Source organism: Perissodus microlepis, chromosome 20 (genome assembly GCF_051167445.1).
Source record: "Perissodus microlepis isolate ML-2025 ecotype Zambia chromosome 20, ASM5116744v1, whole genome shotgun sequence".
Classification (NCBI taxonomy): Eukaryota; Metazoa; Chordata; class Actinopteri; order Cichliformes; family Cichlidae; genus Perissodus; species Perissodus microlepis.
The window spans coordinates 2,903,979-2,930,779 of record NC_140480.1 but is presented as its reverse complement, the minus strand read 5'-3'; the positions used below and the strand labels follow the sequence as shown (position 1 = coordinate 2,930,779).

General features: G+C 38.6%; 3 protein-coding genes across 23 annotated transcripts in view; all 3 read left to right on the top strand.

Moving 5' to 3' along the window:
* Window positions 1–4,701, top strand: part of wnk3 (WNK lysine deficient protein kinase 3) — a 37,170-nt gene extending 32,469 nt beyond the window's left edge. For 5 of the 6 annotated variants that reach the window (XM_084917127.1, XM_084917128.1, XM_084917126.1 and 2 more), the window contains 5 exons: window positions 29–366; window positions 500–735; window positions 825–920; window positions 1,012–1,175; window positions 1,493–4,701. In XM_084917127.1, coding sequence (XP_084773253.1) covers window positions 29–366; window positions 500–735; window positions 825–920; window positions 1,012–1,175; window positions 1,493–2,041 — 1,383 coding nt within the window. In that variant the 3' untranslated portion in view covers window positions 2,042–4,701. Of the gene's footprint in view, window positions 1–28; window positions 367–499; window positions 736–824; window positions 921–1,011; window positions 1,176–1,492 lie in introns of those variants that run through there. The other variant, XM_084917129.1, reaches the window with a different exon arrangement.
* Window positions 4,702–5,988: 1,287 nt separating this feature from the next.
* phf8 (PHD finger protein 8) lies at window positions 5,989–17,734 on the top strand. Its single transcript, XM_084917133.1, has 22 exons — window positions 5,989–6,307; window positions 6,880–7,164; window positions 7,304–7,389; window positions 7,494–7,620; window positions 9,692–9,852; window positions 9,967–10,108; window positions 10,216–10,402; window positions 10,521–10,683; window positions 11,243–11,330; window positions 11,609–11,715; window positions 11,822–11,913; window positions 12,768–12,857; window positions 12,965–13,246; window positions 13,355–13,437; window positions 13,528–13,697; window positions 13,905–13,990; window positions 14,262–14,383; window positions 14,648–14,979; window positions 15,068–15,163; window positions 15,245–15,354; window positions 15,439–15,799; window positions 15,897–17,734. Exons 2-22 carry the CDS (start codon window positions 7,067–7,069, stop codon window positions 15,983–15,985), a joined length of 3,072 nt encoding a protein of 1,023 aa, XP_084773259.1. The 5' UTR covers window positions 5,989–6,307; window positions 6,880–7,066; the 3' UTR covers window positions 15,986–17,734.
* Window positions 17,735–18,038: 304 nt separating this feature from the next.
* huwe1 (HECT, UBA and WWE domain containing E3 ubiquitin protein ligase 1) overlaps window positions 18,039–26,801 on the top strand; it is a 49,109-nt gene continuing 40,346 nt past the window's right edge. For 6 of the 16 annotated variants that reach the window (XM_084917121.1, XM_084917118.1, XM_084917120.1 and 3 more), the window contains exons 1-10: window positions 18,040–18,147; window positions 20,088–20,157; window positions 23,310–23,359; window positions 23,582–23,651; window positions 25,004–25,102; window positions 25,674–25,880; window positions 26,020–26,172; window positions 26,263–26,325; window positions 26,501–26,578; window positions 26,693–26,743. In XM_084917121.1, the coding sequence (XP_084773247.1) occupies window positions 23,607–23,651; window positions 25,004–25,102; window positions 25,674–25,880; window positions 26,020–26,172; window positions 26,263–26,325; window positions 26,501–26,578; window positions 26,693–26,743 (696 nt within the window). In that variant the 5' untranslated portion in view covers window positions 18,040–18,147; window positions 20,088–20,157; window positions 23,310–23,359; window positions 23,582–23,606. Of the gene's footprint in view, window positions 18,148–18,260; window positions 18,279–20,087; window positions 20,158–21,718; window positions 21,935–21,973; window positions 22,142–22,221; window positions 22,681–23,309; window positions 23,364–23,581; window positions 23,652–25,003; window positions 25,103–25,673; window positions 25,881–26,019; window positions 26,173–26,262; window positions 26,326–26,500; window positions 26,579–26,692; window positions 26,744–26,801 lie in introns of those variants that run through there. The other 10 variants (XM_084917125.1, XM_084917119.1, XM_084917124.1 and 7 more) reach the window with 9 other exon arrangements.

Sequence of the window (26,801 nt, the reverse complement as noted above, 5' to 3'; positions counted from 1 at the left end):
GAAGATTTCCCACATTATTAATCACCAGGTGACTCCAGTGCCCCAGACCTCTCCTCCAAAGGATCGAGCATCGGCCCATGGTGGCACTCACAGAAAAGTTGGCCGTTTCTCTGTGACCCAGGCTGAGACTAAGAAAGATGACAGGCAGACTGACAGCTCGCCAGTGTCTCCTGATTTGGTGAGGGAGAGGAGGAAATCTCGGGCAAAGGAAGGAGATAAAGAAGAAAGTAAGAGAACTCCATCAATGGCCCACGCTCCTCGAGGTCCTGGCCACAGCCACTCACCCCTTGGAAGCAGTGATGATGATGATGAGAGTGAGCTGGAGGATGAAGACCTGCGAAGAGAATTACACAAGCTCAGAGAAAAGTAAGTCAACAAGGGAAAGAAGTTTTATTATTGTACAAGACTTTTGCCTCTTCATTTATTGAATTTTCTTCTTTGTGTCTCCGTTTATTTTTGTTTCTTTCCCACAGTACATAACCGTTCTCTTTCTCTGTAGGCACATCAAAGAGGTGGTTTCCCTTCAGGCTCAGCAGAACAGAGAGCTCCAGGAGCTGTACAGACAGCTTCGTTCCCTCAAAGACCAAAGACAGAGTCTGCCTGCCTCCCTATCTCGTACCCCTCCTCTTCCTGCAGCGCCCCCTGCCCTCTCACCTCGCAGGCCCAGGCCAACCAAAACAAAGTTTCGGCCCAGGCCTCACTCTCACGTAGACAACAATGGAGTTACACATGCTGGTGAGGCTTTTACTATTTCTTCCTCACTTTCTTGTTTTGTTTTTTTAGATTTGCTCTCTGCGAAACTGTGTCTTGTATGTCTCATCCAGGGATTCAGCAGTCAAGCAGCTTTTCAGGTAGTGAAAAGAATAGGCTGTCACTGTACTGCAAGCCAGAGCACCTTACTACGCTACCTGCTAAAAGAGGTACGGTTTATCCTCGTAGTGCTAAAATCGGGTCAGCATACCATAATTAATGTCAGTTGGTGCCATGACGAGTCGCCTTGTTTTTCCACAGATCACAGTCCTCTAAGAAAAAGTACGTTCACAGATGAGCTGCACAAACTTGTTGATAATTGGACAAAGGAGACAGTGAGCACCACCCCGCCTAAACCTTCACTGAATCAAATTAAGCAGATTCAGCAGGTGCAGGAGTTGGGAGGCTGGAGCCAGGGAACTGAGGTAGGACTACACATGAAAAGTGTTGTTGGTATATCAGGCATATCTTTCTTAATAATTAATTATTTGGATAAATAAACTTTATATATTTCAAATGCATTTTACTGAAAACTGTGGCTTATTGTTTATGAGAGGAAAAAAATCATTTTTGAGTGTGATTTTGAATTACCAAACAATTCTCCATGGTTTTTGGTGATGATGATACAACTAAGTCAGAAAGCTTTAAGAGTTTTAGACAGTTTCTTGAGCCAACAGTACCAAAAGGTTTGTTTTGTTATTGTAGTCATAGTCTCTAAGTATTTACTGCTATATTTGTGCAGGTGGCTCCCCCAGGTTGGTTTCCAGTGGCACAGGCGCCCACAGCCCCTGCCAGTTTGACTGTGGCACCCTCTTCCCATTACACAGGTGGAGGAAGCCTGTCCACCCTGCACTCTCCAGGACCTCCACCACAAACACACATGGCTCAAGTCCCGCAGATGCAGCAAAGTTTACACCTTCATCAGTCTCTCCCCCTCCAGCAGATTAGCTATCCACAGTCCCAACTCTGCCAGCAGATACCACAGCCCCTGATGCAAACTCCCATGCAGTCTCAGTCTTTATCACAGACACCACCCATCGCCCAGCCTCAAAGCCAACCGCTGCTGCCTTCCCAAATGCCCACATCACCAGTGTCCACAGCTACATCTTTGCTGCCTGGTAGTGGTACCGCTGCACCCACAGATAGCGCTGCTGCTGCTGGTGGGGCATTTTGCTCCTGTTCCTCACCCTCTTCCACCTGTTCCTCATCGTGCTCTACTGCTGCTCTACCTACCAGTGCCAAAATTCACCAAACACCCCCCACCTCTACTCTTCCTCTGGGACAGAAATGAAACCAGGTGAAGTGTGAGGCCAATATGAAGGTCCAAGAGATGGACGTAAAGCAGATCCATTTAGAGTGTTAGTTCTGTGTACGTGTGCGAGAGTTGTGACTGCAATGACATATGGGTTCTAGTGTACTTGTGGATGTGATGGGAAATGAATGTGAAAGAAAGGTGATAGGTTGTAGTATGTACAGGCAGAGGGTAATGTGAAGCATGGCTGGGGTTTCTGAATCAGTATTGAGCTGTATAAAGTCTTTGATGTATGAGTGTGTGCATTTATGAGTGTGGGTGGATTATTTGAGTACATATCACTTCTGTCTTTGGACACAAAATAACATTAACGTTTTTGTTTGCAAACCAACTCAGCGGGACCTGAAATCTCCCTAAGCAGAGACGAGAAGGACAAAATATTTGACGGTGTTGACATTTTTCTTTGGATTTGTCAATGCTTACAGTGAAAGGACTATCAATTTTTAAAAGTGCAATTAGTAATGATCATCTAAATTGATCAGCACGTATTGTTTTCATTTGTCTTTAGGGCATAAAATATTTTTGTAGAAGCACAATGATTAATACCTGATGCATAGGGGATTTTGTTCATCATATTTTAAAACTGTAAGCCTACAGATCAAGTGTTTCAAAGGCAATCAGAAAAAAAAAAACCCAACCTGACAGCAGCATGTTTCAGAGGTCAGCACTTATCCGGCTATCCATTTAACTGCAGTGCAAACAAACACACTGTCGAGGTGTCGTGTACCTGTACAGCATGTGCTTGATTTTATATTGTTTTATGTTTGTAACAAAATTAATATGACCAGATGAATCCATAATATGATGGTAAATTCAAATCTGCCATCTCTGTTCAGTAAATATTTGGGTGCATTCAACCCAGGACTGCATGATTTTATGGCTGGCTTGACTTGCCTAGTGCAAACTGCGTGCACTTGCTGTATATTCATGAATCTCACAGTTACTGTTTGCAGCCCACTGAGGTAACAAGTCATATACATTTGCTTTCAATATGATATGATTTCACATTTGACATTTTCCTTTATTTCTGCTGCATATCATCCATACCAGTGCTGAAGAGGAAGATTTAAAAGGAAAAGAAAAAAACTGCCAAGTTATCATTAACTAAATTATAAAGGTATTCTCATATTGCCTTTTTCTAAAAATACTGCATTTTTGTGAGCGTGTGAGTTTATTTTTTTCTGTGTGACAAAGTGTTGTAATAGTCCTGGTATAGTGCATTAATTCATGCATCAAAGCAGCCTCTCAAATGTCCCTGTAGTCAAGAGGAATTGTTTACGCTGCCTATGTTTTAGGCTTACTTTCTAAAAAAAAAAAAAAAAAAGAAGAAGAAGAAGAAAAGGAAAACAACAGAAACAAAACAAGTGAGCTCTTCAGTCATACACCAGTTCTAAGTTTGATGTTCAACACCAATGTGAGATCCTCACATGCTCATGTGTCAGCTTTGTTTGGCATTGTACAAATTCCTTGTTTCAATTGTGAGCAATTTAATTATTAAATATAGCCTGTTTGAATTCAATGATCAGAAGATGAAATGTGGGCCACTGTGCTTTATGCACACAACTAAAGGTTTACTCGAGTCAAACATCCTTCATTTCTTGATTTCTAAACTCATTTTGTAGATGCAGACATTCAGAGTAATATATCACCAGCAGATATATTACTGTACACTCTGACAGCTTATCAGCCATACACACATTAGACCACTGATGGTTAGGTGTTAATACATTTTTTTGGTCTAATAAATAGCCAGTAGTCAAAGCGGTATTTCTGATTTATTAATAATAGATTGTGTGCCACAGAAAACAGGTGATTTAACAGACAAAGACTGCTAAATGTAAATCAAAGGCATGAAACACGAGTGGTTAAGAGGAATAGTTCATGCCAAGTGGTATGGTTGTTCAGAAGCGGCATAATCTAGAATATAAATTTACAGTACTCAGTATGTGTTGCTTTTCAAGACTACCCACATTTTCACAGAGATGTACTGTAGTTCATTATTAGTGAAGGTGTGTGTGTTGTCATGTCTGATACTAACATGCATCTAACAAGCTACAGCTTAATGATTATGACTCATGAAGAGAAGCTGACTTTGTCCTTGAAGTGTTACCAAAATGTTATCGAAAAGACAAAGATTATTTTTGTATTTTGGAATGAGGTTGTACAAATTGTAAAATTGTGTTCTCCCCGCTACAAATCAGAGGTTATTTGAAACTAGAAAACTGGTTTTCATCCATGTTTACATGGGACTCCCTGTCTTGCTTTAACTCTGACAGGCGAAGCTCATTCCGGGTCATATTCAGATCATTTTTGGTTATTTTGCCATCATATTTTAGTTTTGAACCACTGCAGCCCAGATGGTACATAAAGTAATGACACCTCACCTTCCCACTGAGCTTTAGGTCACATTAAATTAAATTAAAATAAAATTAATACAAATTAAACAGAAAATCTGGGGGCTCCCAAAATGACACGATTGAGAACCATGGTTAAAAAGTACATTTGGGCAGAAAAGAAAACTAAAGGAATAATGTATGTTGCGGGTGATTTAGCCTCTGTAAATTCTAACTAATTCATCTGTTGATTTTATTTATGTTTTGTAACTAATCAAAATAAATGATGTCAAACATCAAATGACACCAGTGTATAGGAGGTTTATTTGTACCGTAAGTTCACTGGGCACGTGGGATGTTCATATATATGCTATATATATGTGTTATTATGATGATAAAACACAATAATCATTTGTAAAACTAGTAAAACCTGGGCTACATTGCCAATCAAAAGTTTTTTTCTTTAATTTCATGACTATTTACATTTTAGATTCCCACTGAAGGCCTCAAAACTGAATGAACAGATATGGAATTATGTAGTAAACAAAAAAGTGTAAAAAGTCAAAACATGTTTTATATTTTAGATTCTTCAAAATAGCCACCCTTTCCTTTGATTACTGCACCCTCTTGACATTCTCTCATTTAGAGAAGCTCATTTAGAGAAGGCCAAGGGTTTGCAGGGCTGTCAACAAAGCGAAGACTTGCTAATTTCAGGAATCTAAAATATAAAACATAATAGAATTATTTATCATTTTTTTGTGCTACATATCTCCCATATGTCTTACTTCATGTATTTGATGTTTTCGTTATTTATCTACAATGTAGAAAGTAGTAAAAATAAAGAAAAACCATTAAATGAGAAGGTGTATCCAAACTGCTAGTCTGACTGGCAGTGTATATATATCTGTTAGTGCCGGACGTTTTTCTCCATTCTCCAGAGGAGCCTCACAGATCTCAGCAGCTAACAACACTTGACCTTCGGTGCATTCCTGACCTGGAATTGCTGTTACTCATAATGCCAGGATGTGAGAAAGAGTGCCAGGGAATAAAAACATTTTTTATAAATAAATTTCATAAGTGATGAAGGGCCTTAGGCAAATTAAAAAGAGAAAAAGATAATTGAATTATAAAATATATGTACACTTGAATCACAATCCTGATCACAACACTCCACCAGTTGCACTCATAGACCGATGTGTGTGGTTTGCATTTCTTAACACAGGTTCAATAAAATGACAACGTGAAAAATAATGACGTAAATACACACTTTTTAAATTATAAAATCAGGTTACTCAACGTTGGCAATAATTATTTATTTTTACTTGAAAAGAAATATCCGTTTCAAATTATAGTTTGTATTCTGACTGACATAAAGTGTGAAGGGAAAAGAGATTTAAAAAATTAAACGTTATGAGAGTGTGCAGTTATTTGACAAATCGTATGTACTCGCATGCTGATAATTATGTAGTACATTTCTGTTTCTATGAGATGACGGCAAAAATACATGTTTGCAGCGTCTCCTGACGCATAGTACTGAATTTCCGCACCGTAACGTAGTTTCCTGAACGCAACTCAATTTTTGACTGTCTACAACTTTATTGTCCCCGCCACGGCAGACAACGACGAACAACGGTCTGACGTTACTACCTTTGAAATGGCGTCGATGCAGTTAAATACGATGTTATTTGTTGTTGTTTTGTTAGTTTAGGTCGCTTCGTGCTACAATTTTCTGGTCCATTGTGAATTTCTGGACCTGGCCTTTATATTTGGGCATTACAAAGTTGATAAGCAAAAATGTGGTGAAGCAAATTGTTAATAATTTACGTTGCATAATAAGGCCGCAGCTAACCCCGAGCTTGCGTAGGGATTACAACGGCTTTTCAATAGTTGGCCCAGCCGCAGCTACATTTTGGTGAGTTGCTATCGTGGAAAGAAAAATCCAAACGTCTTAACCAGCAACAACGTTTTCCTGGCTGAAATATACTAGCTGCATCAGATACATATAAGGGTTCATTCACGCTTCGTAGCTACTTTTGCTTAAGTTAACATCTTGGCAAATAATTTTCTTCTCTAACTACATCGCTTGCTAACGCGGCTAACGTTAGCGTTAGCCTACTTGCTGTATGTATAAGTGCGTTGATAAAGCTAGCAGCACAACATTCACTATGCATAGTGTTTACAAACGGAGCTAACGTTAGCGTTAACAGCTGTTGAGCAGAAGCGATCTTGAATTTTCGTCCGGGATGAGTCTGAGCTTATCTGCAAAGATTAGTATTTGACCAATATGCACCGATACTCATTAATTCATGTACCACCGAAACAAAATGCTGATCATTCAAGTAAACGACTAAACTTATTCGTTATGACGGGGACAGGATTTATATGTTGCTCTAATCAGCTCTCTACTAGCGAGTGTGGGGTCATTATGGTGAGCTGCTAACAAGTTTTGTTTTGTTTTTCTTTTTTTCCCTTTTATTTTAACAGGTTTTCAAGTAAACCTCTGGACATGTGCATCAAGTAGAAGAATCTGAACGTGAAGTGACAGATTTCACCAGCCTTACCATTAATACATAAATAATAATTCCTTTTGTTGATTAATTAGTCTCTCCTCACTCGTTTCCATTAGATTTGAAAATATTTTACATAAATATCTTGCACAAACACACTGAACATGGCATCAGTGCCCGTGTATTGTCTGTGTCGTCTGCCATATGATGTGACACGCTTCATGATAGAGTGCGACATTTGTCAAGACTGGTTTCATGGAAGGTAGGATGTTTTCGTGCTTTGACCCACTTTATTAGATTTATGATGTGGTTACATCTGTTGTCTTCACTGTAAAATTTCTGTGTCTATATTGGGTAATGGAGCCATTCTTTGTTTTGATATAAGTATGCTTTTTGTGTAGCTGTGTTGGAGTAGAGGAAGACAAAGCGGCTGAGATTGACCTGTACCACTGCCCCAACTGTCAGGTCACTCATGGGCCTTCTGTTAGTAAGTTAACATTTCTTAAGTAAAACTCTCAGGGTTGGTGTTATTATTAGTTGACTTTTTCATAGGAATGTACAGGTTGAAAACTGTTTTCTCCATTTTCTTAGTGCGCAAACGCCGGGGAGGCAATAAGCATGTAGATGGAGGTGCCACTGGAGGAAGAGACCCAAGTAAGCCTGTTAAGACAGGGAGCGCACAGTTTGTTAGGGAGCTACGGAGCCGAACCTTCCCGAAGTAAGTCTCACCTGCCATCCTGCTAAAACAAAAGTTTGAAGAAAATCATGGTTTGTAGTGTGTTTTTCACATTGTAAGAACTTAATGTATTATTGCTGTTATAATATCCTGGCAACTAGTTTCTTAGTCAACTAAACAAAGAAAAAAATGTGGCACATAGTACTCCAAACACACAAGAAGAAGAAAAACACTTAAACCGATGTTAAATATGATATGAAAACGTTACTTGTTCACGTTTTATTAAAATGTGACAAATTAACATCCGAAAAACAAATAAACAGCGACTGAAAAGTGTGATACACTGTGCCATGCATAATGAATTCCCTGGCCATCCAATAGATGTAATCTCTCCAGCGTGTTCCAGGTCTACTCCGGGGCCTCCTCTCGGTAGGACATGGCCGGCCAGAACACCTTACCCTAGAGAAGCCCGCCTTAACTGGCTCCTTTCAATGTGGAGGAGGAGCAGCTCTACTCTTAGCCCCTCCCAAATGAACTCCTCACCTTATCGCTGAGGAAAAGCCTTTTCACACCTATGAGAAAGCTCATTTTCGCAGCTTGTTCTCACCTTTATATAACTAGAAATAATAGTGTTGACAAAAAAATCAGGCAAAGATGAACAGTTTAATGATGATGCTCCATCTGGTGGCAGATGGCTGCATAACATTTAGGACACAACAATTTACCAGCATTTAAAATGTAAAACAATTAGATAGTAGGGCTGGGCCATATCACACCGTTCACGGTAATACCGGTATAATGTTGGGCAATAATAAAAAATGAAATATCGCGATAGAATGTGGGTAAAATGTGCATGCGCAGTGCCTTTGTTTTCATACGCATATGGCGGAAAAAGCATGGCGGCGACAGAGAATGAGATGGGCGAAAGTGGATCGTTGAATGAAACGGATGAATCAGAATTGGTTTGTAAAAATGCTGCAACTTCAGTGGTGTGGAACTGGTTTGGCTTTCGTCCGTCAGATACACAACAAAGCACTATTTTTGGTAGAGCATGCTAGCGGGCTGTCGTTATTACTGTGTTTTTTGGAAAATACGGCACACTTAAAATCAATCCTTTGATTTTTCTGAGAATCGACAGAGCCCCTTATAATCCCGTGTGCCTTATGTATGAATCCTGGTTGTATTTACTGACCTCGAAAAGATTTTATGTACACGGCGCTCGAAAATCTGTCAAATGTTTTAGTGCGACTTTGCTAAGCTACGAAGCCGCACCGCTTGATGGATTGTCGGAGCATTACGGCTATCGTAGGCAGGAGCCTCGCGGAGTGATACGTACTGTGCTTCAACATAATGTTACCGTATTGTGTGTGTAACCTCTTAAGTTTTGTGGATATTATACATGGTTATGCTGAGGATATGTCGGCCAGTTTCCACTGGAAATGCCTTTTGGTTAAACTGTCAGCAAGGAATTTGCATTTGCACTGTTAATTTTTATATAACTTTAATGCACATAAAAAACAGCTGCTTGTTTAAGTGAAAATACATTGATGTTTTTTTTTTTTTGCACTAATGAAGTTGTGGAGTTGTATTTTGTCTAGTGTCAGTTATATCGTCAGTTATATCGTTATCGCAAATTTTCAAATGTATATCGTGATAAATATTTTTGGTCATATCGCCCTTCTCTATTAGATAGATTATAGTGACAGTTAGTTGTCTGGTTGACTAGTTGCTAACATCCCAAATACATTGCTATTAAAGTTGATTGCATTACATTCTACTAGTCTTTATCTAACACTGGTCTTGAAACCGGTTGGTGAACCAGCAACACCGACTGCTGACTGAATAAATATTATAATTTCAGGAATTTAGTGGTTGCTGGTTTTTGCAAGGACTTTAGGTTGCCAGCCAGTCGCTAGTCCTCTGTGTATGTGTGTGTGTTAGTAAGGGAGACTGGTGTTATAGTTATTACTACTTATTCCATGTGTCACTATTTTAGTTAGCATCCTGGGCTTTTGATCTTTAATGTAATAACACTGTAAATCACTCTGTCCTATTATTGTTTTTGTTTTCTTGTGATCAGAGTGAAAACGTACTTTTTGTTTTTCTGTGACAGTGCGGATGAAATATTGTTAAAGCCTTCAGGGGCCCAACTTACAGTTGAGTTTCTGGAGGAGCATTCATTCAGTGTACCTGTCATGGTTCTGCGGCGGGATGGCCTGGGTATGACCCTACCTCCATCATCATTTGGCGTCAGTGATGTGGAGCACTACATTGGTAAAGTTTTGATACATTTACAATTTAAATTATGGTTAGGTTGTGTTTTTGTAATCGGTAAATTCGTTTTTGTTTGCTTTGTTTTCTGAAACCTGTGCATTTTGTTAAATTCAGGTTCGGATAAAGAGATTGATGTAATCGATGTTTCACGCCAGTGTGATCTGAAGATGCGTTTGGGCGACTTTGTTGAGTACTACAACAGCCCCAACAGAGACAGGGTCCTCAATGTCATCAGCCTGGAGTTCTCTGAGACCAGGTATGAAAAGACAGTCAGTCATTCTACTAAATATACGTTTAAGTAACACATTGTCGTTACTGGTGTGGAGTTTTGAAGACTAAATAAAAGTTTTGGATTTATCTTAGACTGTCAAACCTGGTGGAGACGCCTAAGATTGTGAGGAAACTTTCCTGGGTGGAAAACCTCTGGCCTGAAGAGTCTGTTTTCGAGCGTCCCAATGTGCAAAAGTACTGCCTAATGGGAGTGAAGGATAGCTACACAGACTTCCATATTGACTTTGGAGGCACCTCAGTATGGTACCATGTCCTCAGGGTAAGTGGAGGAATTTTAATTGTTTCAAAGGTTTCTGTTCACATTCATTTTTTGTGTTTGTGTTTTAAATGAATAGTTTTGCATCTTTTTAAAAGCTTCCCTTATTGTGCTTACTCAGGGTGAGAAAATCTTCTATTTAATTTCCCCCACCCCTGCCAACCTGGCACTTTTTGAGCGATGGAGTTCATCATCTAACCAGAATGAGATGTTCTTTGGGGACCAGGTTGACATGTGCTATAAGTGTTCTGTCAAACAGGGAAACACCTTGTTCATACCAACAGGTAAGCACTAGAGTAATTCTTTTTGTTAGAGCAGAGTTTTGTTTTGTCAGGTATCTCAAACTAATTACATTAACTCAGCTACAATATGAATATCAGGCATTTCATCTGGTTTCTACATGGGCATACATGATGACAACACAAAAAAGCCGTAGAAAATAAGTAAAGTAGAAACTGTCTATGTTTCTGTGGCGGAGTCTTGTTTCTGCCAAGTATATTGCAACAATTCAGCTTATAGTTCAATATCCAAACAGAGGTCGAACAGCTTTTAAAAGTTACCAGTGAAGAAGAAGAGTGATTGGTGTGCATTCTTTCCCTCTTTGATTTAGATTATGAAAGCAATAACATGCCACAAAATGTTTTGTGAGCAGTAAAGATTACAATGGTGTTTACAACACTGTTTTTGTGTATGCACCATAATACCTAAGCTACATTTCTATATTTATACACTCTTATATTTATACACAGTTGTGTAAAAGCCTTGTTTTAGAGAGACGAGCCAAAGCTGAGAGAAAATGATCTGCTTATAGTGTGGATTTTTATTTATTTATTTTTTAACCAGGGTGGATTCATGCTGTGCTCACTCCAGTGGACTGCCTGGCTTTTGGAGGAAACTTCTTGCATAGTCTCAACATTGACATGCAGTTGCGGTTAGTTTTTTGATAAACTTATGTATGTCAAGTATATTTAATTGAGCATAATTGTATTCCTTTTGACTGAAATGTTGAAATGTCAGTGTTTAGACATGGCGGACGAAGGAACTTGCACCCTTAATTGTTGTGGTTCCTCACTTCTTGTTCCTCAAGCCTGAAGTTCTGTATTTGGTTAAAATTACTATACTTGTGGGTTGTTATTGTTTTTTCCTTGTCTGCAGAGATATTTTAACCTGGTGGCAATAAATAACTTTTTGTGATGTGGTATTGTTTAGGGCATATGAAATAGAGAAGAGACTAAGCACAGCAGACTTGTTCAAATTTCCCAACTTTGAGACTGTGTGCTGGTATGTAGGAAAGCACCTTCTTGATACTTTCAGAGGTAAGGGCTTTGGCTTTTATTATGTTTTTATTTGAACTACTTGGCTGGTCTGTGTTTGCTGTTAATAATTGTTGTATTGTTAACTTTGTGGTGTTTGGTCTGACAGGTTTGAGAGAAAATCGCAGGCATCCTGCCACTTACCTTGTTCATGGGGCGAAGGCCCTAAACAATGCCTTCCGCAGCTGGACCCGCAAAGAGGTAAAACCTTAAACATTTGCAATGTAATGTCCCATTTTAGTCCTGGTTTTACTAATTCTCTTATTGCTTCGTTTATTTCCCTTCTAAAGTTGACTTTGAAATATGGGAAGTTTTTTTTAAATTATTATTGTTTTGGCCCAGAGAATGCTACTGATTGGAGCAGAAATACAGCTCTACAATTGTTTTAATACATTAACTTTAATGCAGTAAAATCTATAGTATCATAAATGATTACATAAAAGTTACTGCATGGTATTTTTCTTGTTTAGAAGCAAAACATTAAATTGCAGCAATGCTGTTAAGAAAACTGCTAATTTGGGATGTGTTTTCATTTGCTCCCTAGCGAAGAGTTAAATGAGAAAATCGGTGCCACTTTCATGTCTGTCTCTGTCAGATGGCCGTAAACTGCTTATACCTCTGAAGCTTGTTTGTTTAATCAGTGTAGAAATGACGTCCTGTGGCTTCGCCACGGTGTTATGTCTGTTATGTCTTGGTTCTGAGCACTTGCCAGACAACCAGCAGAGACTCCAGAAAGTTACCGATCACTGACAGGAAATACTGCTGCATGACCAAAGTCATTACACTAATCTTACCCCTCGGCAGCCATCATGGCATTGCCCTCAGGCTCTGAGCCTGTAACTTTTCCTTGTAACATCATTTGTGTAACTGTAGAGTCTGATGTAGTGACATTTCTACAGTGAAATGATATATGGCCATTTCCCCATTGTGACAGTTTGTAATGTGTGAAATAATGATAAGAATATTAATCATAGTAACATAAAAAGAGCATCGTATCACTTGTAGCTTTGGAAAATGTTGTAAGGAGATGATTGATGATTATCTCCTACACTCAGGCTTTAGCAGATCATGAAGTGGAGATTCCAGAAACCATCAATACTCAGGCGCTGGTGAAGGACCTGGCCAAGGAGATTCGTCTGGTAGAGGTAAATGAAATCACTGAAAGCTTGTTTTAATTCTACAAATGTTAATGTTTAAATGTTTTTCTTACTCTTTCTGTGTTTTAATTATTTTTAAAAATCTGTTTTTTCAGGATATCTTTCAACAAAACATTGGCCGCACTGGTCCTCAGTTTCCTGGTTCGCCACTCTCCAAAGCTCCCCTCACCACCTCTCAGAATTCAGGACGGCCCCCTGGAAAAAAGAAAGGGCCCAAGCCCAAGGAGATGACAGGGGGTGTTGGGCCCCCAGGAACCAAAAAGAAGAGTCAAAAGGGACTACTTAAAGCAGAAGCAGGAGAACTCGATCTGATTGAGATCCACACCAAACATACACTCAAGAAATTTCAACCTGGAAAGTCGAAACACAAGAACAAGGTATGATGTTTGCAGATGTTTGTCATGATAATGGGAATGCCTATCCAGCATTTTCAGTGAACAAGTTTGATTTTCAAATATCCTTATAGTGATGATCTCTCTTTGCAGTTGGAGTTACCATTAGAGGAGTTTGAAGGGAAGATAAATAAAAGCAAGCTGAAACTTGTGTTGACCAATGGAAAAATTCAAGGGTAAGCTTTACAGCCATTTCAAGGGTTCCTATTGGTTCTGTGATCTTACTACAGGTTGATGTGTTTACCTGCTGTTTTTTCTGGCTTCAGTAAGAAGGATGGCAGCAGTAATGGTGCAGGAAGTGCTGGAAACTACAAACATCTTGCGACGGAGGGATCCAGTCTGTCCGACTTGGAGTCTGAGGATGAGTTGCAGATTGATGAGACCCCACCTCCACGACGGAAGACAGCTGGACTGAGTAAGAAGAAGAAGCTGAGTGGTAAGTGTATTATGCATTCTTGAACGAAATATATACATGTGTTTAATCTGTTCATTCATTTATTCATCTAGTAAAACTTGCAAGTAAAATTTATCATACTTAAGTAAAGCTGTTTGAATGCTGGGACTAATAACAAAATGTGGTTTCTAATATAATTCAGTAGTAGTTTCAAAGCTGTAATTTAATAGTGTTAAAATGTACCTTCAGGTCTTCCTAGAAAGCTGCCCAGAGCCAAACCCTGCTCTGACCCTAATCGCATCAGAGAGCCCGGAGAAGTTGACTTTGACATTGAGGTGAGATTATTATTGAAACGGCCATCCTTTCAGGTCTTTGAGTTCCAATTCGAATGTGTTCTTTACTTATAACAGTCAGAAAAGGTCAGTCCCAAAGATTTAAAGAAACTATTCACTACACTATAATTAATGTTTCATAAATTAGAGCAGCTCGCTTATATTGATTTTGTTATCCCCTGCTGAGCAAACAAAAGCTTTATTTCATAAGACAAACCATGGAGTGTTGACAAGAACTTGATGTTCAGTTTTTAAACAATTGATGTGGCTTCAGGAGGACTACACCACTGATGAAGAGGCACTGGCTGCTCATGGAGTGAAGGGTGGTGCAGGGGGCATTCTGGACTTACTGAAGGCTAGCAAGCAAGTGGCAGGCTTGGACTCTACAGCAATCGGGTAAGATTGCCCGGATCATCTGTGTGTGGGTACTTATAAATAATCATAATAAAATGGTACTGTGTGAAGCTGTGCAGCTGAAACACCCAGAAAACTTTGTATACCTTTGTCAAGAGTGGAGGCGGGTGAAAATGACTCATATTGTTGATGAAGTAATCTTGAAAACCTTTATGTTTTACAAATTTGCAGTGGGTTTGGGGTCCGACTTTGTGTAAGAGTTTTATATTGCGAGGTGATTAGTGATGAGCTGTGTACTTTTCTCAGTGAGGAAGCCCCAGCCTCTCCCAGCACTCGTGATGCCATTCAAGGGATGCTCTCCATGGCCAACCCCCCTTCGTCATCCTCCTCCTCATCCTCTTCATCTCCTTTGTCTATATCTGGAGGCCTGACAGAAGGATTAGGGGTCGTCAAGGAAAAGGGGGGCAAGGCTGTATGGGTGACAGGAGGGGTCAAAAAGACAGCAAATTCTGAGAAGAAACCTGTCATTCAGCGACCTGGAAAACGTCCAATTAAACGACCAGCCCGTCACCTTAGTGACGAGGAAAGTCCAGATGAACAGGAGACTCTGGGAACTTGTTTTAAAGATTCAGACTATGGTGAGCAGTACAACTTTGATTAATTTTCCTGATCAAGCCAAAATTTAATTATGATAATTTTTAAAAATTATTTATTTATTTTTTTAAGTTTACCCATCCTTGGAATCTGATGAGGAGGATCACACCAACAAGACTAAGATGAAGCGGAAGAAAAACTGGGATGACACACCATGGAGTCCAAAAGGTAAACATAGCAGAAGGATCGATCAAATTTCTTTTTAGCTTTCTGATGTTTAGTCACTCAATAACTTCTTTTCATATACAGCCAGGGTGATGCCCACCCTTCCCAAACAGGATCGTCCAGCCAGGGAGGGAGCTAGAGTTGCCTCTGTAGAAACTGGCCTTGCTGCAGCTGCTGCCAAGCTGGCACAACAAGTGAGTGGGGGGGAATTAATAAAAAAAATCTTGTCTTCTAATATTCCTTGGAAAAGATGAAAAACGTTGTTGTTTGTGATTCAGGAGCAGCAGAAGCCTGCTAAAAGGAAGTACACGAAAAAGCAGCGTCCCCCTGCTCCTGTCATCACTCCACCTCCTGTTCAGACCGAGCCAGCCCCACCCTCTCCAACACCTGCCCCAGAGTCTGCAGCAGACGTCAGCCCAGACAGAAGAGTGGATTATTACTCTGCTAGTCTGTTGGACCATGAATATACAGCAGGACCAGGACCTTTTGGCTCAGGAGGACCTAGAGGCAGTGGAGCCATGGCTCCGGGTGTATTTCTTACATCAAGAAGACCTTCCCTGTCTCCACAAAATAGCAGCTCTCACTCCGGTGCATCCCCTGCAGGTTTATCCAGTCAGGGCACAACAGGAGTTGGTCAAGGTGAGCATAAACTTGAGTAAACTTTAGTTTTGACAGCATAATTTCATATTTTATAAAGTTTATTTGTTTTTAATGTTTCCCTTATACCTTGATTTAGGGAAACGTCCAAAGAAAGGACTTGCGACTGCAAAACAGAGACTTGGAAAAATCCTGAAAATTCACCGCAATGGCAAACTTCTCTTGTGAGAGGTGTTGGAAATGTGGCTGAAGACTTGAAGAATGAGAATGAAGAAAAGACCTGAAGTAGGTCTGAAGGAAAAAGAGACAGTAATCTATATTTTTTATTCCAGATAAATTTGTTTACTGTTTTTACTCGTTACCGAACCTCACAAAAAAAATTCTTGTCCTACACCAGTTACTCTGCCCAGTTCTGCTCACCCTCATCTGCATAAAGGTATTTTCAGAAGCACATGTGTGGCTTTAAGTGAATCACTGTAATGTGCTGGACAAGCACTTAACGTGGTAATTAACTGTTAATTACCACCTATTTGACATCGCATTTGAATTTCAGAATGTCAGGTGGACATTGATTTAACGTGGTAATTGACAAAGGCAAATGGTTTTTTTTGTTTAGGCCATTTTAGAGGTTGTATTTATGTTTGTACTATCCATCATACATTTTTTTTCTTTTTATAAAGGGAAAGAAAACAGTTAATGTGATATTTGTATAGGCCCCTTTCCCATGCAGAAGATCCATTGGTGCAAATACTGACAGAGTTGTAGTATTATTTTTTAGTTTCCTTTTTACCTAATTTTTATTACAATAAAGGTTGTACAAAACTCAAGTGTGTGCATATAATATGCGACATGTATTAATTCTTTTTGAGAAATTTGCCCCTGATGTTTGTATAGAAAATAGATCTCCATATATTGTAGCTCTACCTATGAAAGCTGACGTGCTAGACTAATGCCAGGACTTACCACCATTATTCTATTTATTCTTTTCATATTTATTTAACAGGGCAGAACTTTTGCCATCTCTTATCCTGTTTTAATGTTGTATGTTTTTACAACCTCATCTTCTGGTCCCCACGTCAAGTATTTTCAACCACTTTATGCTTGTACAAAAACTGTAGCCATTGCTTTGTTGTCACTGTAAATACTTGTAATATTTGTAATTAATATAGCTGCTTAAATGCAGAACAATTTTAGACTTAAAAACAAACAAACAAAAAAAGGTTCCTGCATGTTGCCGTAAATTGCGCCCCGGATGTTAGCAGGACTCTTGGGTCAGAAATAGAAATGTGTTTTTGTATCACAGAATGTACTAGTCCTAAAATGTTGGCAGAGATGTAGATTATAACTTTGTGAAGGTGCAGGACATGAGTTGATATGTAAATATATGTTGTAATTTAAATTCTTTTATAGTTCAAAAACTTTCAGATCTTTCGTAACATGACTTGTACATTATACATTGCTGTATTTGGGAAATATCTGAAATAGTTCTTTTTTATATTTGTATGCAGTAACTCTCATGCTAAGTCCATGTTGTCTTGTTAGTGTTATTGGAAGCGTGCTGGAAAATGCCCTTGTTAAATTTCATCCATTTAGTTTTATATTAATTATTGTTGATTTTCACTCTTGTGTTGGTGTGAACTGTGCATTTTAAACATGATGTGTTTTAAATACGACCTGGAAAAGATAAAATATACCTTGGGCAAAATTTCTTTTTTTCTTTGAGTTTATTTGATGATTGCTGAGTCACCAAAAGCACTATCGGTGGGTCTTCTGATTTCTCATGTCTGCTGGAGAACCAAGGTGTCAGTGCATTCGTGAAGGTGTCATTTAGGAACGTTTTTGAATACACAAACAAGGAATGTTGTGTTGTATTAAAAACATCTACACTTAATGATTTTTTTTCCAATAAAAGTACAGTTTCATTAATTGTAGAGATTAGCAACCTACTTGGTATTTTTAATAAAGGGTGTAAACATATTTTCTCATGGTTTTTTGATCTATGAATTACTGTACTATTATTATTTTAACATCTTAACATCCCACAGTTTAATTTTAGGGTTGAATACATTTGTTAATACAATGTCCAGTCTTTATTCCACAAATGTCAGTAAGTTTGAATGCACTTTGATATTAAACTATATTTTTCAGAAAGCCTGGAGACTTTTGCTGTGTGCTTTCGTTTGCACATTTAATTAAAAAGTCGAGACTGGAAATGCCATTTACTTCCAATCTGAAATGCCTTAGCATTTGTTTTTGTTTTGTGTGGTTTTTTAATAGCAATTACAAGGGAGTGCCCTGTGTAAACGCAACAGCAGGTATTCTCGCGAGAACTAAACTGCCATACCACTCGTTAGTGCAAGATGGAGAAGCAAATGTAACACGCATTCGAGGTAGGCAGAAAGACTTATTCTAAAGTGTTGACACAGGGTTTAGCAAAGCGGTGATGGACGTCTATCGTCCGTAAATTGCTGATTGCTTCTCGTCACGAGATCCGAGCCACCAAAATAGTGTATTTTTAATGGTAATGTATGCGTCTTTTGCAGTGTAAACCGCCATTTTTAATTTAGCCGTGATCCCATGGATAGAGCATTGTGCGGACTCGGAGCCCTAACGGCTAGCCGATTAGCTCGCGCGAAACCCTCAAACACAGAAGCCGCACACTTAACACGCAGAGTCATGTTCACTGTGTGTGGGTATTTGCACCTCTGTGCAAGTAATTCAAAGCCAGTTTTCTCCCTCTGTTGCGGCTTGTTCTCTTGGCGGGAATGAAGATAACTTGAGTCAAAGTGTGTGTTGCAGATTGACTTTTCGTGATGTGCTAACGTTAGCCGTCAAAGCTGAATTAAAGCCGAAGTAGCAAATGTTAGCCAAAAGTGCTAGTAAACCTAGCTAACATCAGATGACTAGCTGTTAACTTTGTCTACGTTAGCGCCACTACTGACTGAGCTTTAACTGCGTAGCAAGCTACTTAAACAACACTTAGAAACAATGGGATAGGAGCTGAATGAACACGCTTTCAACTTGGAGCTAACTGAGTTAACTTGGGAGTAATAATAGCCTTTACTTCACTTTGTGTTTCGGATGATGACTTCAACATTCCATAATGTCAGCAGCTATAAATGCTGCAGGTTGGTTTTAGATTAAATGTGCGTTCATCGGTAGAATCAGCGTGATTTCATCAAAGAAAATATTGCACTCGGCTACATTTGCAAATTTTATTTATCCTTTATTTATAAATGTGATGCCGGTGAGTCTCACTGTCTCATTTACATATACAAGTCTTGAGATCAAGCGGTGAAACCACTTGGTGAAAACATACCGAGCTGCTGAAATGTGAATATTTGTTACCTGTCAGATTCCCTTCACCATCACATCATACTCTTAATCGCTGTTAATTGTGATGGTATGACAAAGAAGTAGACCACTTCTCCGTCATTGGCTTAAATCTCCCCTGAGTGCCTCATGGGTTTTTGTATTCTTTATTATTGAATCAAACTATTGCCGGGATAATTCGTTTATGCCAGGCCTCAGCTCGCTCATTAAAGGTGATCAGCTTATTAAAATATAAAACAGTTTGAAAGTGGAGATGTGACAAGTTTTTCTGCAAATATTTTAATGTACTTTAAAATCTGGGTAATTAGGGTAATTCTGTTCAGTGATATGGAGGTTGTGATATTAAAGTACCATATGATTTAATGAGAGAGATTGCCGAAATGGAAATAGTTTTATGCGGACTACTACTCTCTCTCATGGATTTTTCATAAATAAAGTTCTGTTTGGTTGGCATAAATAAGGCATGCACATCAACAGCAAGTCTGTGCTGAACAGTGTAGTTTAATGGCAGACAAATAAGTTGAACTTGAGAAAATTTTAAACAGTAAGGATCTGTTGATTGTAGTCCATGTTTACAGAAAAAATAACTCCCATAGCAGTTATGCACACTGTCCAATTAGTAACAAGATATCAAAGAATTCAGTTTGTTTAAAAATAATGACTTAAGGAAGATACAGATAAGTTAGAAATGTCATTCACATGTGCAAAACCACATACATCCTGAAACCTGTGTATAAAAGGAAACTGTTAAGGCCCTATAGTTAGAAAACTGGAGGTACAGCCCTGTTTCAGAGTTTAAGTGAAACAGAAATAAGTTAAGTGTTTAACTATATTTAATTTTACAAAGTAGAAAATCTTTCAGTTTTAATGGAATTCTACCTGAAACACTGACATGACGGACGTTTGGAGAAATAGAGATGGTGTTTCAAGTGTCCAAGCAGTTCCATTTTCTTTTCTTCATTCAAAACTAATTTCATTGTTTGTCATATGTTTTCAGATTGTGTAAAGAAACAGCGTAGTAAATCAAGGATGAGAAAGGTAGAACCACTGAACCAGATCAGATTCTGGTGAGTACTGCCTCTCCCCCCGTTTCTTTTTTTCTGCTTTGACTGAACTGAGCTGGTAATGCACACTATACATGAAGAATATACCTGCAGGGATAAATTGATGTAACAACTTAATATCTGTATCAGTCGATTTTTGCATCGCCTATTGGCAAATAAGATGGTATTCAGAGATGGCAGTGGTTGATGTTTATCTGTTGTGTTGGAGGAGATTTCCACCGGCTAAATGCTTTGGTAGTTTGAAGGGCTGAACGACATAAAAACAGTTCAGTATTTTTTACAAATAATGATTTCTTTGTCTTCATATGGCACAAAAAGCAGTAAATGTCAAAAACACCCCCTATAGCCATTGGCAAAGTTTTGGCACATTCTAGTTTGCAATAAGAAGAAGAGGAGCAAGGTATTTCTGACAGTAAACACTTTGGTGTATTTGAAATATTTTTCCGCAACTCAAACTAGCAGAAGTTATTGAAATTCCTAAATAAGAAAATGTGACCTTCTTTTCTGGTTCCATGTGGTTATATCTGTCTAACCAGAGGGTCTTGGTGAGATTTACTGTGATTTCTATTATTCAGCCATTGTTCAGCTCTGAACAACTGGGCTCAGTGACAGTGTTTGTGCTGCTCATCATACCCAAATATTAATTTAGGGAAAAACCATAACCTCTCACAGGGTGTGTGGAGCTTTTAGAAACTTTTTTGTTTTATGTCTGTGCTGTAATCAATATTGGCAGACATCCATATTTATAATTAAAAAAAAAAACCCTGTAAATACTATTTTAAATAATCACCAATATACAACCAATGTCAGTAAAATATCCACTGATATTGCAATAAAATATTTAAAACAAAAACATCCCTTAAGATAATGCCTAGATGTGGCAGGGGTTTAATTTAGTCCCCACATATTTTGTGTAATTTGAATTTGCCTATCAATAAATAATGCATGAATAATTCAGATTAATTTGGTAAACAAATATAGTGCCAAAAGAAAACAATGCTTCCCTTTTTTTCCCCCCCTCTCTTCTTTTTTTTTTTTTTTAATGACACTGAATTTTGTTGAATTAGGCATATGGAGAAAACTACACTTAAATCATATAAGCTATAATGTAGCACTGAGTAACTGAGCAAGGTCGGTGTTCTAACATCAGTATGTTAGCTCTTAAAGGTTTGAATTAAGTACTTGCTTACTTCATCAGAGAAGTCTTACACACATAATGCAACAGTGAGTAATCTTAAAAAATATCAATGAACTAGACAATTAGCAACCTCTAAGCTTATTTAGCTGAAATAAAGTGTATACTCCTGACTTGTCCAGGTTTCGTAAACAGGCTTTTAAAAATTCTGATTTATTTATTTTGTAAACATTCATGGATCAAATACCTAAAGTTGTTTTGATGCAATGTGCTTGTGTTTTTCTAAGTGTTCACGGTGGCTAGCACAATATTTTGATGCACATGTAAGTTCGTATGAATATGTCGGCGCTTACGCTGGTGTGCCTGGTATGCTTTCATGAAAATAACTTGAAGAACTGTGTCGACTTAATATGATAAGATGTTTTGGTGGTGCATCCCACAGAGGGCCCATTGCCCCGTTATAAATACGCACTGCATCCATACAGACAGCAGTGGCTTCTCATTCCCAGCCGTAGCGTTATTCACTTTTTGCACACTACCCACACTCATCATGACTGTGCCAAGAGCTAGTGCCTATGTGCTATGGAAACAGGCGGGGATACTGTAATACTCCGGACGGACGAACCAAACTTCTTAATTGATTCGGTAGTCAATTTTCCCTTCTGCAAACTAAAAGCAAAACTCGCAGTGTCACGTTAGACCAGTCCGACAATGATTCAGCGAGTTGTTCTGCGTTTCTGCTCACTGCTCAACTAACGGTAGCTAGCTCGCTAGCTAGCGCGTGCAACGACTGTAGCTTTAGAGCCAGGAACTCCGAGCCTAAGAAAAAAAAAGTCACGTTAGTGTTTCCAGGTATTTTGCACACATTCCTCTCTTTGTCGCTAGTCACCGAGTTGTTTACAGATTCATCTTAACTGGAGTAGGGCCAGCACAGAACTAGGGAGTGCGGGCTCCTTTTTGCGGCCTGTGCAGCCCCGACCTAAATTAGTCAAGAGTCAGGTCAGGACAGGATGGTGAATCTGTAAGGTCTGGTTTGACAGCTGTGCCACAAATGGTCCTAGCGGTTTGAATTTTGTTTAGTTACATTGTGAATGGTTATCGCTGATGACGCGCATGACTTGATTATGACTTGGCTGACTTTTTAAAAAAACGTTTGGTGACTTAGAATTTCAGAGGAAGATCGTTTGCTAACGGTACCGGTAGCTCGGTGTTAGCTGGTCAGGGGTTAACATCTCCGCAGCAAACGTTGCCGATCGATTCTGTCGCTACGTTGAGTTTTACAGGGGTTCTCGTTTTCTTAGACGTGTTGCTACCTAATTACAAACAAAACGCATCACGTTTATGACCTATAACTGCAGTGTGGGCTTTGAATAGGAACTTGTTAACGTTAGGTAAATAACGTAAAGCTATTACCGACGCTATCTTGTTAGCTTGTTAGCTAGGTAGCTATAACTTTAACCTGTAAGCTTCGAGTCGTTTGAGTTGACGGAAAAGCAAACAGAGAGGCGCACTGTTTGGCTTAAATCTCCCCTGAATTTGAAAGTGATGAAACGTCGGGCTAATGTTTTAGGCCAATAAATGGGACCCAATATAATTTGATTAACTTTGTGTCGTACATTGCTCGCTAGCCGTCAGCTAATGCTCTGCCCGGTTTGCTTTGTGATCATCAGACTTTTAGAGAGCCTGGGAAAATGTCAATGTTTTCATCACCTTTTTAACCACTGGTGGTGATCAATCATTTTTTGCTGTAACAGATTTTCGAGGATTATCGCCATATCATCTACCTTTGCTTATTCATTGAGTGCCCTGCCAAATGTTGAGATTTGTAGTCGACTGTCTGTATTTTGTTATGTGTATTTCAAGTACATAATGTACGAATTTCCCTAGATATATAGCCAGCAGGTACTTTTTTGTGTTATATTATGTACTGGATATTATCCAAATAATTTACATATTTACCTGGAGCATTTTTTAAACAACATATGGGACACTGTTTTGATGTAAGGTTTTGATTTTGCAGATAGAGCAACTGGAACATGCCCTTAAGTGGGCATTGCCAAATATTTTTTTGTAAGTATGTATCTTTTTTTTTTTTTTAGTTTTTTTGTTTGTTTTGTTTTTTTAAGCCATTTTAATGTTAATATTTCAATATCTGAATAACTGTTTGGCTGGGAGTATTTAGATATCCAAATGTATATTTACGCAAGTGCTATAGAAGAATATCTGCATCACAGCACACTGAAATTCATTATTAGATGTTGTTTTATGGGTTACATTAACATTTCTCAACAGGAGCAGCAAATAGAGATTATTGACAATGAAGGTCGACAGAAGCAAGTTAAAGAAAACACCTACGGAAGCTGTGAGTATATTTGATGCTGGCTGCGTTTTCTTTCATAGCTCCTAACCTCACTGCTGCCTAAATTGCATGTAGTTGGGATATTTAGGATGACTTTTCTCTATCCAATGGTGATAAGAGTTCATAATGGGAGCAGGGCCTAAAAGAACTTGTTGAAGATGCTTCTTATTTTTATATTGTAAGAAATATACAGTTTGTCATGTCCAAAAATGCGCGGGGGGGACTATGACTGCAAGCATGATGTGTACGATACAGTTGACAACTCGGATAACTTCTCTAGTAAAAATCTGGGAATTTTCTTATCTGTAATGTTTTGATAAGCAGGAATGGCTGTTATCCTTGTTTAATGAAACCCCAGTTAACAAAACTGGATACAGAAATAACTTTATTCCAATGCTATTAATTACTGTGGGTCTGGCTAAAACTGTTTTGAGCACCAAACATTTCTACAGGAAAAATTCTGGTATTTATCTTAGAAGGATCTTGAACTCTCTGAACTGAATTTGGTTAAATTGAACTGAATTACTTTAATGTTGGAGTTTTTAAGAATGGTAAGGGGTTAGAGCTGAAGACTTAAAACATTTAACAGCCATACTGTTGTTTACCTTGATGATAATGCCTGCTCAGCTGATTGCCGTGATAATTAAACAGTGACAGGACAGGACACGTCTTGTAGGATTGTGCTATTCAGAAATGGAAGTATTGGTCAGTTAAACCAAGTAATTCACTATGCTTTTTAACTGTTGGTTCAAAGATGTTGAACAGTCTTCCACCACTAGGTAGACTGCAGCACCCCTCACTTTTTTGAAGGGAAGTTGTCAACAAGCTAGGTGGAAAGTAAAACAAGTCACGGCCCTGCTAAAGCAGAGGATTCTAGCAGTACTTTGTTTTAGAAAATAAATGCCTGTATCTAAACTGTTTCAGAATAAAATGGAATTCAACCACATTTTGCACAAGGGTATTGGCATTAAAGAATGCTGTGGTGCTAGCATTGCTGATGTCAGGCTCACTTTGTTTCTCAAAGAGTGTGATTACCAGCTTAAAGTAGCTCAAATACACACATAGTATTTCTATGTACAATTTTAAGCCCAGTTCATTAGATTGTGCTCAGTTTGACTTTGACTTGTTAATTGATCTTTTTCTTTTCTCTTCCTTCTCACATTTAAACAACTTGAGTGAAAGTATTGTGGGTTATTGTGTTTGCCCAGAGTTGTTAGTTCAGTGTAAATGGAGATTTTTACTGTCTATCAGCATAGAGCATCTGTTTAGGGTGCTATATTGTGTTTTGAGAAGACTCATAAGGATCCAGGAACTGTGCTTGACCAAATATTTTTCTAAACCTTCTGCACCAACAGCCTGCTGACTGCAGGATACTTATAGAGAAGCTCAAGGCATGCAACGATGAGCAGCTATTGGTTGAACTGCAGCATATCAAGACCTGGAATATTGGCAAGGTAAGAAGATTAGCCTGAAGGAGAAGCTACTCCTTCAGTCTTTTATAAAACACAAACTCTTATAACAAGATTCCCATCACTCTAGAATTGTGTGGAATATCATCAAATATATTTGAGAAATTTCACAATACCTGCTGACACAAGTTCAGGACATCATTTCCGCACCACACTCCTAGAAACATCTCCCTGAAATGAAATTGTCTTAGCAAGTGTAGTAATAATACAGATTAACAGAATGCAAAAGGGAATGGGGATTTAATCCTAACTTAATGCTACAAAATAAGAGGTGGTTGATGTGTTCAAGCTTTAAACCTGAGAAATAAATTGACTTTGACTTTATTAAATTTATGAAAACTTATGAGCTACAAGCAAATATAAAAATAATTATGTATGAATGTCACTGGCACTTGCCATTGGTCTGACTTGCTGTCATTACAGAATCCTAATGGCCAGAAGTACTACTAATTTGAGAGTAGAATACAAAATCTAAAACTTTTTTTGGACATTAAATTAAATCAATGATATGTAATATTTGTTTGAAATTTGTTATTTTTTTTATCTCTTTCAACAGTGTGAGCTTTACCATTGGGTGGATCTGTTGGACCGCTTCGATGGTATTCTGTGTGATGCAGGCCAGACAGTAGAGAATATGTCATGGCTGCTGGTGTGTGACCGTCCAGAGAATGGACAGCTCAAAGCCTTGCTTTTGGCAGTGCTCAACTTCACAGCTTTGCTTATTGAGTACAGCTTCTCTAGGCACCTTTACAGCTCCATAGAGGTATGGTTCAACCAATTCAGCTCTTCAGTACTACTGATACATATTCATGTTTATTTTTTGTGCTGTGGCTATGTCAGAGAAAATGAAGTTCACAAACTTAAATATTTCTTGTTTTATCTACCATCCACCCCCTTTACAGCACCTGACCACCTTGTTAGCATCATGTGACATGCAGGTGGTCCTGTCTGTGCTGAACCTACTCTATGTGTTCAGTAAGCGATCCAACTACATCACAAGACTGGGATCTGAAAAAAGGACTCCTCTCCTGGCCCGTCTGCAGCACTTGGCTGAGGTCTGGTGAACATTTGTCATTGTGATTCTAGCTGTCCCTCAAGAAGTGGAGTTGAATTGTTTAGTCTCTTTGTTCTTTTCTTTTCTGCAGAGTTGGGGTGGGAAGGAGAATGGCTTTGGTCTGGCTGAATGTTGCAGGGATCTGCCTATGACGGTAAGATTTCTTTCTTTCTTTTTTTTTTCTTTCTTTTTTTTTGTGAGTGAGTGATGTTTCATAACTATCACCTACATATTACTGTTGGCCAGAAAGTTTTATGTTTCTAAATAGATGCTGTCAAAACCTATTAAATTATGCCTACTTATAAATTATGTTTATATTCCCACTGCAGAAGTATCCTCCCAGTGCCACCACACTTCACTTTGAGTTTTACGCTGAACCGGGCCCTGAGGTCAAAGTAGAGAGAAAGGTATAGGCATCAACATTTACTAAAGCAACCAAAGTAAAAACTGAATAATATTTGGAATATTCTGTTGACTTCCTGACTGTGTCCCAATCATTTCCAAATGCCATATTCCCTCAGCAGACAAGTAGTAACACACTACATTATATTCACATCGAGCAGCTTGACAAGGTACAGTCAAATTAGAATTGCATCATTAACAGCTTAAAAGCCACATCTTGGCTTCTTG